Genomic DNA, 11,849 nt, shown 5'->3' on the forward strand with positions numbered 1-11,849 from the left:
CCAGGTCAGATCTTTCTTCTCCCCTAAATTTACTCAGGTAAACTCTGATCCCCTCCACACACACCACTCTCCTCTTACCTCCTGCCCTTGAATCTCCCCCCACCATCCCGGCTTTAATCCCAAAGTCTGGCTCCATCTTTAGCCCCCAAGTTGCCTTCAGACCAGGGATTCTCAAATCTGGCTGACTCATGTGGGGAGCTTTTTCACAAATTCCCCATGCCCAGGCACAACCCACATGTTTGGTTTAATCTATTTGCCGGGCAGGGGCGTGGGCAGCATCAGCATTTTTTAGAGCCCCCCAAGCTAGCGCTCGCAGGCTGAGAAGCCCTGGTCCAGAGGTGAAGAACAAGTCCTACCTCCCTAGACCCACCTGTGTTAGCCCATCCCTGCTCTTCCCAGCCCCCTCTGGAATTGGTGTTGAGCCAAATGCAGGCACACAGCCCCGGGTACAGCCAAACCTGGCTGAGAGGCTAGGTGGGCCGTGGTTTGCTAAACATGGGTTTGATGGTTTACTCTGCCCAGACTGTCAGGAGGACAAATGGACATGTTTGTAAATGTTTCTCTTCCTCCCCAAGGGCTCTGAGCCCTCTTCCCTGGCGTTAGTTTGTTCTAGAACAGTACAAGGCTCTGTGCAGTTGGCCTCACAAGCAGCGCTGACCCAAGCAGCAGGGGGAGAAATAAGATATGGCCACTGGGATGAGGGGAGCCACCCAGGAGCAGCAGCAGTGGGTAGGGTGCGGGTGGTTGGGCCTGCACAGCTCTCAGCATGACATCAGAAGCTTCTCGGCCAGCTGTCAAATGCAGATTCTTGGCCCCAGTAGCAAGGCCCAGGAATCTGCATTTTAATAGGTTGAGGAGGGTAGTTCTGCACACTTGGGATTGAAGACCTCTGATCGACGGGGCTAGGTGGGAACTGGACCCTCTCGTTCCTCCCACTGCCTGCAGCTCTGACGCCACCTGAGGATCACCTTCTTCCCCAGGCCAGGATCTGCCCTGCTTCCCTGATGTTCCTGGTTAGGAGGGTGTGGAAAGAGGAGACAATGAGCAAATGAAGCTCCCGACCCCAGGAGACCTCTGACCACGGAGCTTTGGGGCCCTGGGTGAGGTCAGGCAGCCCTGAAGGACTGTGACCTTCAGGACTAGGTTGGTTGGCAGACAGAGAAGCATGGGATGTGGGCTCCCAGCCTTTCGGCTAGAAGCAGGGTGCAGTCAAATGGAACCTGGTCATGCTCAGGAGGCAGCAGTCGTTCCGACAGCTGAGGCAGGTGAGGCCCAGGAGAGGTGACTCCAGAAGTCCTTGGGTTGCCCAGGTCCCAGCGTGGAGCCTCTCTGGAGTGCCAGCCTCCCGTCCTCTCTCCCTGTAACTCTGCCCTTTTTCCCAGAACCAGCACTGGCTGCATCACATTCACATCAAGGAAAAAACATTTTGGGGACAATTCATTTTTCTCAAAACATATATTTACCACTCCTCTCAGTACATCTTTGAGCACCTTTGCCAGCAACTCTCAGGAATGTGTAGAATCCCTACCCTGCACCCCATAGCCCCCCTAGGCCTTGGTGACCAGGCCCCTCACGGCTTGCACAATGGTGTCCTTGTCAATGCCAAACATCTTCAGCAGCTCATTTGGCTTCCCGCTTCTTGGTACCTGGCTGATGGCCAGGCGGGTGACAGTGATGCTAGGCTCGCCCATGACAGCACTGCACACTGCCTCACCTATGCCACCTGGACAAAGCAAAGGAGGTGGGTCAGGTGACAGAGGCCTCAGGGTGAGCAGCGGTGGGTTCCCAGAGGCCCTGGCTGGCCTCTGGTCATTTCAGCCAGTCTCTGAGTTTATTTGCTAGGCCAAAGATGGCAAAGATTTTACACATACCACCTTCCTCCACTCCCGCAGGCAGAGTAGACATGACTAATCAATCATAGCCCCTCACCCTTTTTAAAATAAGCCCAAATGTGGCTTCCAAATCATTTGTGACACATTCTCTGGGAAGCCATCATCAATGAACTAGCATTTGCACTTGACTTTAGAGTCTAAGCCCATCTCTCCCCCTGGGGCCTCCTAGGAGGAGAGATTTGTGTGTACTTGTGGAGGGCTGCTTTCTGAAAGGCTCATAAAATGCAGAAATTCAGCATTTGACTGCACAACAGCCTTAAATTGCATCAGGGGCACAGTTCACCTTTTCTACTCTTAGCAGCAAGCTTGAAATCCTCACTGGCTTCCTGGGTGGTAGGGCTTCATGAAGCCGTTCCAACAGCTGAGGGTTCATTGTGTCACCAGGCCAGGCCTGCTAAGAGGCCAAGTCCCAGCTACTCCAAGGGACAACCCCGGGTTTTCTGGTCCACGCCACCCTCTTGGGGCTTGGGTCACGGGAGCTATGTCTAGCCCTGGATTCTCTCTCCCCCTCCCTTCCCCTGGCCTATCTGTCTCCACCTCTCTGCCCCATGCGCCTATTACCTTCGTAATAATGGTCCTCCACCGTGAGGATCCTGCCCTTGGTGGCGCGGGCGCTGTCGAGAATGAGTTTTCTATCCAGGGGCTTGATGGTGAAAGGATCCAACACGCGGATGTTAATCTTGTCTGTGAGGGGAGAAGCAGAGGCATGGCTGAGGGAGCAGGCTGGGTGTCCTGGGTCTGCCCTTTCATGGGCCTTCCATTGGTCCCGGGGTGGGGCCTGATGGGGGTATTCTGATGGCGTCACATAGTGATAGAGAGCTCATCCCTGCCCAGCTGCGCCCTGTGTCCACCAGCATTCTGCATTTACCACCTCCTCCTGGGAGCCTTCCGTGATCTGTACTCATGGTTACATGGGTTCTACCTGATTTAGGAGCATCTGGTTTCAGAGAAGAGTGAGTGCCCCGCCCCCTCCCTGGCTCCGGGCTGTCTGACTGCTGCCTGACAGAGAACACCAAATGGAACACCTTCAAAGATAAAACAGAAAGCCAGAGGGAAGGCTCAAGGTGTCTGACCTGGCGAGGGGAGCTGTAGTCACAGGCATGTGGGTGCCAGAGGGCCAGCGAGGACCCGGGAGAGTGATCTCAGGACAAAGCAAACCCTGCCACACAACCATGCCCTGCTTAAAAACCCTCCACCTGGACCTCAGAGAAGAACTCCCCGCCTCGCTCTGAATGAGGCTGATGGACTTTAGGCCTCCCTGGCTTCTCCAGCCCCTCTCGGTCCTGCGCCTTCCCTGCTCTGACCCTTCAGCTGCTCAGAAGCTCTGCACACTTGTTTCACTCTCTGGCCTCTCCTTGCTCCCCTCTTTTCTTATCAATTCCTACTCACGTCTGAGGTCATTTTCCTAAGGACGCCCTCCTGCCAGCCCTCCCTCACACCGTACTTCCCCTTGCTGGTGCTCAGCACAGCTGAAGCCTGACTGTGGGTGTTTCTGTGACTACCGTATGTCTCCTGTACCACATCAGTTGCAAACACTTGAGAGCTAGCAGGTCAAGTCACATTTATTTAATCCTCAGGGTGGCCCCATGGGGAAGGTGACAGTATGTCCATTTTACAGATGGGGAAACGGAGGCACAGTGATGGTGAAAAACTCACTCTAAACTAACCTGGCCAAGCTGGGATTCAAACCCCATCATCAGGTTCCATGACCTCTGCTTTGACCACCACACTGGGGTGTCTCAAGTCTAGTGCTGTGAGGTGGGGACTGTGGCCATGGCAGCCCCAGGACCTGGTGTCATGCTGGGCACATAGTAAGCACTCAAGGGGTGGCTGTTACTATTATTATCATTTACTAGATGAGACCCTCTCGCCCCAGGACCTAGTACACAGACGGTGCTCAACCAACAATTCTGCGGGTCTCCCCTGCTCACCTTTCTTCAGTAGTTCGGCGGCAGCCAAGGCCTCGTGCAGGGTCACCCCGGCTCCAATCACGGTCACCTGGTCATCCTTGCTCTTCAGGACCACCTAGGGGCGATATGGGGCCAGTGAGGCTCAGGGGACTGGTGGTCTAGCCAGGCCCCAACTCTGGGGCCCCAGGGGGCTCGCTCACTCACAGCAGGGAGGGCTCTGTGGGCCTCTAGGGCATGAAGTACACTGACCTTGGCTTGTCCGACCTGGAAATCCTCGTTGTTGTTGTAGATGATGGCGTTTTCCGGGCGGCTGGTCCGGATGAAGCAGATGCCCTGGGGCAGGAATAGAGAAACCAAGGATTACAGGGCAGCGTCTTTCTAGACTTTGCAAACGTCTTCCACCCTGTCATCCCCATGCGAGTGTCTGTCAGTCACCTCATCTCTGCTACTCCTCTAGGGCTTTCTTGCCTTATGCAGCCTGCACCTCCCTAAACACTCCTCCTAAGGGCTGCCAGCCTCAGACTGAAAATGACTTTCTACCAGGCAGACTGAGAGATGGGACTCCGGTCCCAGGTGGGGCTACTCCCCAAGAGCACAGAGGACAGGAACCATCAGGTACTCTGGTCTACGGCAGAACTGCTGCTCTGGATCTGTTACTCAGCTCATTCTTTCTGTTTCAGAGAGCCCAACTCAGGGAGGGTAAATAGGTGTCATCTGCCAGACTAGCAGAGGCTGCCAGGATTCTCAGTGGGGAAGAGTATGGTAATCAATTAGTGATGTCTGCCATGTGGCACTAGGAGTAGCATGCATTTGCCTTGCCCCATCTAACTCCTACAAGCTATATGAATACCAGCAGCAAGGTCAGGAAACACCACTTGTGGAGCGAATGCCCGGCTCCATGTCTCCACGTTGGCCACTCCTGTGTCTCTCTAGGGAAGACCTAGCTGCCACCATGAGAAAGAACAGCCATAGCTGACTGTCTTAGTCATCTACTGCTGCCATAACAGAAATACCACAAGTGGATGGTTTTAACAAAGAGAAATTTATTTCCTCACAGTCAAAGTAGGCTAAGTCCAAATTCAGGGCGTCAGCTCCAGGGGAAGGCTTTTTCTCTCTGTCAGCCTTCTTCTCTTTGGTGTTCCCCTGGACTAGGAGCTTCTCTGCACAGGGACCCCCAGTCCAAGGGACGCGCTCTGCTCCCAGCACTGCTTTCTTGATGGTATGAGGTCCCCCTGTCTCTCTGCTTACTTCTTTTATATCTCAAGACACTGCCTCAGGATACAATCCAATCTTGTAGACTGAGTCCTGCCTTACTAACACAACTGCCACCCATCCTCCCTCATTAACATCATAGAGGCAGGATTTACAACATATAGGAAAACCACACAATACCAGGAATCATGGCCTGGCCAAATGATACACACATTTTTTGGGGGACATAATTCAAACCATGACACCGACCAACCTTCGTATTGGCTGCTAATTCCACTGCTTTCTCTGTAGAAACTCCATCACTTGGGTAAAAGACAGTTGATGTGGGGACTGACCGGAACATGGCCAGATCCTCCAGGGCCATCTGAGAGGGCCCGTCTTCCCCTGGGGTGTGGGAAAGGATAAGTTGAAATAAGACGCCCTCAACCAGGGAATGCGATCCTGGCCCTACCCCCACCCCAGCCCTCCTGGTCCAAAGGGACAAGGGAAGTTACAGGTATAAATATCCCAGGCCTGGCTAAACTCACCAATGGACACGCCGCAGTGAGAACCACAGAGGTTGATGTTGCTCTCGGAGATGGCCGCCATGCGAATGTGGTCAAAGGCCCGCGTGAAAAAGGCTGCAAAAGTGCTGCAGAAGGGCACCGTCCGGTCGCGTGTGGCACAGCCCACGGCAATGCTAACCTGGGGGGCAGAGCAGGGCAGAGTCAGCCCTGGAACAGGCAGCAGGAGGAGGAGAGGGGTGGCCAGGGCGCCCAGCACCTCTTGAGGCTACCTTAGGCGTAGGGTTCTACAGTCTTAAAAAACCAGTTGCCATCCAGTCAACTCCGACTCACAGCAACCCCTTGTGTGTCAGAGTAGAACTGTGTTCTGCAGGGTTTTCAATGGCTGATTTTTCTAAAGCAGGTTGCCAGGCATTTACTCCGCGATGCCTCTGGGTGGACTCAAACCTCTAACCTTTCAGTTAGTAGCTGAGTGGATTAACCATTTGCACCAAGCAAAGACTCCCTGTAATCTTAGAAACTGTCAACTCTCTTCTGCCCAGATGAGTGATTTCTGGGCACCCTTGGCCTCTGCAGTCTGTTTCCAAACACCAAACTCCTTCAACTTGAAATAACTATCTTAAAAGCTCTCTTTAATGTAATCCACCACATAAATAAAGCAAAGGAAAAGAATCACATGATCATCTCAATGGATGCAGAAAAAGCATTTGATAAAATCCAACACCCTTTCCTGATAAAAACTCTCAGCAAAATAGGAATAGAAGGAAAATTTCTCAACATAATTAAGGGCTTGTATGCAAAACCAACAGCCAACATTATTCTCAATGGAGAAAGATTGAGAGCACTCCCCTTGAGAACAGGAATGAGGCAGGATGCCTTTTATCACCACTTTTATTCAATACTGTACTGGACATCCAAGCTAGAGCAATAAGGCAAGGAAAAAAAAAAAAAAAGGTATCCAAATTGGAAAGGAGAAGTAAAATTATCCTTATTCACAGACGATGTGATCCTATATATAGGAAATCCCAGAGGCTCCACAAGAAAGTTACCAGAACAAATAAAAATAGAAGGATTCAGCAAAGTGGCAGGGTACAAGATCAACACACAAAAATCAGTTGGGTTCCTCTATACTAACAAGGAGAACTCCAAAAAGGAAATCAACTAAACAGTAGCATTTACAATAGTCACCAAAAGGATAAAATACCTAGGAATAACCCTAACTAGGGATATAAAAGACTTATACAAGGAAAACTATAAAACACTACTGCAAGAAACCAAAAGAGACCTACATAAATGGAAAAACATTCCGTGCTCATGGACTGGAAGATTTAACACCAAATCCCAACAACATTCTTTAATGAAATGGAAAAACTAATCCTCAACTTTACATGGAAAAGAAAGAGGTTCCGAATAGCTAAAGCAATATTGAAGAACAAAGCAGGAGGCCTCACACCTCCAGATCTCAGAACTTACTATACAGCCACAGTACTCAAAACAGCCTGGTACTGGTTCAATGACAGACACACAGACCAATGGAATAGAATTGAGAACACAGAAGTAAATCCAACCATCTACAGACAGCTGATCTTTAACAAAGGTCGAAGTTCATTCAACAGGGAAAAAACAGTCTTTTTAACAAATGGGGCTGGCAAAACTGGTTACTCATTTGCAGAAAAATGAAGTAGGATCCATACCTCACAGCATGCATAAAAACTAACTCAAAATGGATCAAAGACCTGGACAGAGAGCCAATATGGTGCTATAGACAGAAGCATCACACTGTCCCTCCACAGCAAAGACCCAAAAAACTAAGTAAAATAGAGGCAAATGTCAATCCTGGAACCCTAAGCATCAAATAAAGAGATAAAGAACTCAGCCAAGCACTGAATGGAATAAGAAACTGACAGAGAACATAGAGCAAGTAACACAGCATGGATTTGCCATCTTGGACTCCTGTTGGAGATCAGTGGACAGGAAGTATGGGACAGCAGCTTCATGGAGCTCCCAGTAGGAGACAGAGCACCCAGTAACCAGTAATATACGCCTTCCCAGCCCCCATGTTTCTCCTGCCTGCTCAAACTCTGCCGCTTCACAGCTGGCTGCAGTAGCTCAGCTGGCTAGGAAGTGCAGGGTCCCTGCTGCTTGGATTCACCCTGCCCACATCAGAGATCAGCAGACAAGAGTACGGGAAAGCAGCTTTGTGGACCTTCCAGCAGGACACAGAATAACCCATAACCACATATATAATGCTTTCCCACCCCCCACCCTTCTTCACCCCCACTCGGCCTCCTCTGCTTCCTGCAGCCAGTCTCTTGGCTTGGAGGCACTGGCTTCAGCCCTGTGCTGCTTGGATTCCACCCGCCCACACTAGCCGGCTCCGAGTGCCATTTGTTTGCTGCTGGTGTTGCTTTTATCTGCTTCTTTTGGTATCTTCCATACCTCTCACCACCTCCCCTCCTTTCTCTCAAACACCTGGCTCCATGTGCCATCTTTGCTTCTTCTTGAAAGGCTGTGAAGTGCTGCTTGACTGTGGAACTGCTTCCTGGCCCACGCCGCCATGCTGGTGGGATCGCCGGGGCTTTGTTTGTTTTGATTTGTTTTGTTCTGTTCTGTTTGTTTTCTTTTTCTTTTCCTGCTTTGGGAGCCCCTTCTACCTGGGCTGTACTGTGTGGCTTGGGAGCTACTTCCCCGCTCTGCGCAACTGCCCAGTGGGATCCCTGGGGACATTTCTTTTTATGTTTTCTTTTCTCTCTTTTTTCCTTTTTGTCTTTCTTCATTTCTCAGTTTCTTGTCTTTCTATACTTCGTTTCTCTTCCTGTCTCCTGAATACCTGGCGCTGTGTGACATCTCCACCCTTCTAGCCAGGCTGTACTTTGCGGCCTGGGAGCCACTTCCCCAGTCTTTGCAGCTGCGCCGGTGGAATCCCGGAGGTGGGGAGGGGGAGGCTTTTTCTTTTTTTCTAATTTTTTTTTTCTTTTTCCCTTTTTCTTCATTTCTCGGTTTCTCATCTCTCCACTCTAATGGCAAGATCCCTTAGCACTCTCTTTTTTGTTTGCTTTTGGCTCCTGTTTCTCTCTCCACTCTCTCCTCTTTCCCATACCCATCTCAGCTCCACACATCACAGTCTCCCCCCTCTTTCCTGCCTACCTGCACCGTGTGCTGAACATCACACCCCTGAGCAGCACAGGCATGGCCTACCACAACCTGCCCTGCCTGATTCCCAACCTGTCCTGTTGGTCCTAGTACGTACCACAAACAGCCCATCCCAGCAACTCCCCTTCAGCTGGACGTGCCCTGCTGCATCATAGCTGAGTGACTTGTCCTGCCCATTGAACAGGGAGGTGAAAAGTATGCCCACAGACAAACAAGAATGTACAGTCTGCCTGCTCAGATATAACCAAATAAAACAAAAAAGCAGGACAATAAAAACAAATCTACAATCAATAAACGAAGAAAATAACTACTAAATGTCCCGAAGAGAGCAGACAATATTCAAACATAAAAAAACAGGACAGGATGGTTCCAGTAGGCTTCCGATATAAAATACCAGATGACTTTCCAGTAGAAGAAAAGGCACTAGAACAACCTGATATGGAATTCAAATCTCTAATATTCAGAGATATCCAAGAGTTGAAGCAAAAAGTAAACAAAAATGAGGAAAAAATAGACAAATTCATGGAAAAGGCAAACAAATCCACGGAAAATACAGAAAAAACATGGAAGAATTCAGGAAAATAATACAGGAACAAAATGCCAAAATAAATCCACAACTAGAAATCATACAAAAACAATTAGAAATCCAAAAGATAAACAACAAGATTTCAGAAATGGACAGTGTCATAGACGGGATGAGGAGCAGTCTGGAACGATGGAAGACAGGATCAGCGAAACTGAAGACAAACATTTGGATATAACGCTGAGGAAAAATCAGAAAAAAGAAAGAAGAAAAATGAAGAAACCCGAGAATTATGTGGGATACAATAAAAAGCAAAATTTAGCAAGTGATCGGAGTTCCAGAACGGGGAGAAAACAGAAAACACGGAGAGGATCATTGAAGAACTGCTGACAGAAAACTTCCCCAATATCATGAAAGATGACAAGCTGACCATCCAAGCTCAGTGAACCCCATATAGGATAGACCCCAAGAGAAAATCACTAAGGTATATCATAATCATACTCACTAAAACCAAAGACAAAGAAAGAATCCTGACAGCAGCTTGAGGAAAAAAAAAAAGTCACATACAGAGGAAAAACAATAAGAGTAGGCTCAGATTATTCGGCAGAAACCATTCAGGCAAGAAGGCAATGGGATGACATATATAAAATCTTGAAAGAAAAAAAATGGCCAGCCAAGAATAATAAATCCTGCAAAACTCTCATTCAAATATGACGGTGAAATTAGGACATTTCCAGATAAACAGAAATTGAGGGACTATGTAAAAACTAAACCAGACTTACAAGAATTATCAAAGGGAGTCCTTCAGTCTGAAAATAAACAACATCAGACCACAGCCTGAATCTAGGATGCAAGATTGTACCAGCCAGATACCAACCTAGGAGATGAACTCTCAAGGACTATCCAAAACCAAAAGAAGTACAACCGGGAACCAGAGAGGTTAATCTGTAAATGACAACAACATCAGAACAATAAAAGAGGGAATAAACGGTACAGGTATAGAACCTTCTAATGGAGAGGAAGGCAAGGCAATACCAAGTAATAATAGATTGGTTCAAACTTAGGAATAAGGGTAAATTTCAAGGTAACCACAAAGAAATTTAACAAACCTACTCATCAAAATAAAGAAGAAAAACATAAAGTCTCAGTAAAAACAAAAGAAATGGAAAAAAAAAAAAATCCACAAACAAAAGGAATTCAGCACAGGAGAGTAAGAGGAACAAAGAAAATGTCAGCACCACAAAAAAAAGCACTACAAAATGACAGCAATAAACTCACACCTATCAATAATTACACTGAATGTAAATGCCTAAATGCACCCATAAAGAGACAGAGAGTGACAGAATGGATAAAAAAACAGGATCCATCAATATGCTGTCTACAAGAGACAAACCTTAGAAACCAAGATGTACAGTTATTAAAAATCAAAGGATGGAAAAAAATACATCAAGCAAACAGCTACCAAAAAACAGCAGAAGTGGCAATACGAATCTCAGTTAAAATAGACTTTAAAACAAAATCCAACATAAAAGACAAAGAACGGCACTATATAATTATCAAAGGGATGATCCATCATGAAGACATAACCATCATAAACACCTACGCACCCAATGACAGGGCTCCAAAATACACAAACTCTACCAGCACTGAAAAGAGAAACTGACAGTTCCACAACAATAGTAGGAGACTTCAGCACACCACTCTCAGTAAAAGACAGAACATCCAGAAAGAAACTCAACAAAGATACAGAAGACCTAAAGGGCATAATCAGCCAACTTGGCCACATAGACATATATAGAATACTCCACCCAACAGCTGTAAAGTACACATTCTTTTCCAACGCACATGGAATGTTCTCCAGAACAGACCACATCTTAGGCCACAGAGCAACCCTCAATAAAATCCAAACCACTGAGATAATACAAAGTATCTTCTCTGACCACAACGCCATCAAGGTAGAAATTAACAACAGGAAGAGCAAGGAAAAAAAATCAACTACATGCAAACTGAATAAAACCCTGCTTAAAAACCACTGGGTAATAGAAGAAATCAAAGATGGAATCAAAAAATTCCTAGAATCAAATGAGAATGAAAACACATCATATCAAAACCTTTGGGTCACAGCAAAGGCAGTCCTCAGAGGAGAATTTATAGCAATAGATGCACACATCAAAAAAGGGACAAAATCAGAACATTAACTACATAACTCGAACAAATAGAAAGAGAACAGCAACAAAAAAAGCCCACAGCCACCAGAAGAAAGGAAATAATAAAGATCACAGCAGAAACAAATGAAATGGAGACTAGAAAAACAATAGAAAGAATCAACAAAACCAAAAGTTGGTTCTTTGAAAGAATCAACAAAATCGACAAACCACTCGCCAGAATGACAAAAGAAAAACAGGACAGGATACAAATAACCCAAATAAGAGATGAAATGGGGGACATTACAACAGACCCAACCGAAATAAAAAGGATCATAACAGAGTATTATGAAAAACTACACTCCAACAAATTTGAAAACCTAGAGAAAATGGATAAATTTCTAGAAACACACAGCCTACCCAAACTACAACAAAGTGATGTTGAAAATCTGAACAGACCCATAACAAGAGAAGAGATTGAAAAGGTAATAAACTCCCAACCAAAAAAAGCC

General features: G+C 47.2%; 1 protein-coding gene across 1 annotated transcript in view; it reads right to left on the bottom strand.

Moving 5' to 3' along the window:
- Positions 1–1,436: 1,436 nt before the first annotated feature.
- Positions 1,437–11,849, bottom strand: part of TKT (transketolase) — a 38,288-nt gene continuing 27,875 nt past the window's right edge. The window contains exons 9-14 of the mRNA XM_004368616.2: positions 5,542–5,698; positions 5,268–5,398; positions 4,052–4,135; positions 3,824–3,917; positions 2,454–2,576; positions 1,437–1,723 (exon numbers count right to left, since the gene is read on the bottom strand). Coding sequence (XP_004368673.1) covers positions 1,548–1,723; positions 2,454–2,576; positions 3,824–3,917; positions 4,052–4,135; positions 5,268–5,398; positions 5,542–5,698 — 765 coding nt within the window. The 3' untranslated portion in view covers positions 1,437–1,547. The remainder of the gene's footprint in view (positions 1,724–2,453; positions 2,577–3,823; positions 3,918–4,051; positions 4,136–5,267; positions 5,399–5,541; positions 5,699–11,849) is intronic.

This window comes from Trichechus manatus, unplaced genomic scaffold (genome assembly GCF_000243295.1).
Source record: "Trichechus manatus latirostris isolate Lorelei unplaced genomic scaffold, TriManLat1.0 scaffold00001, whole genome shotgun sequence".
In the NCBI taxonomy this organism is placed as follows: Eukaryota; Metazoa; Chordata; class Mammalia; order Sirenia; family Trichechidae; genus Trichechus; species Trichechus manatus.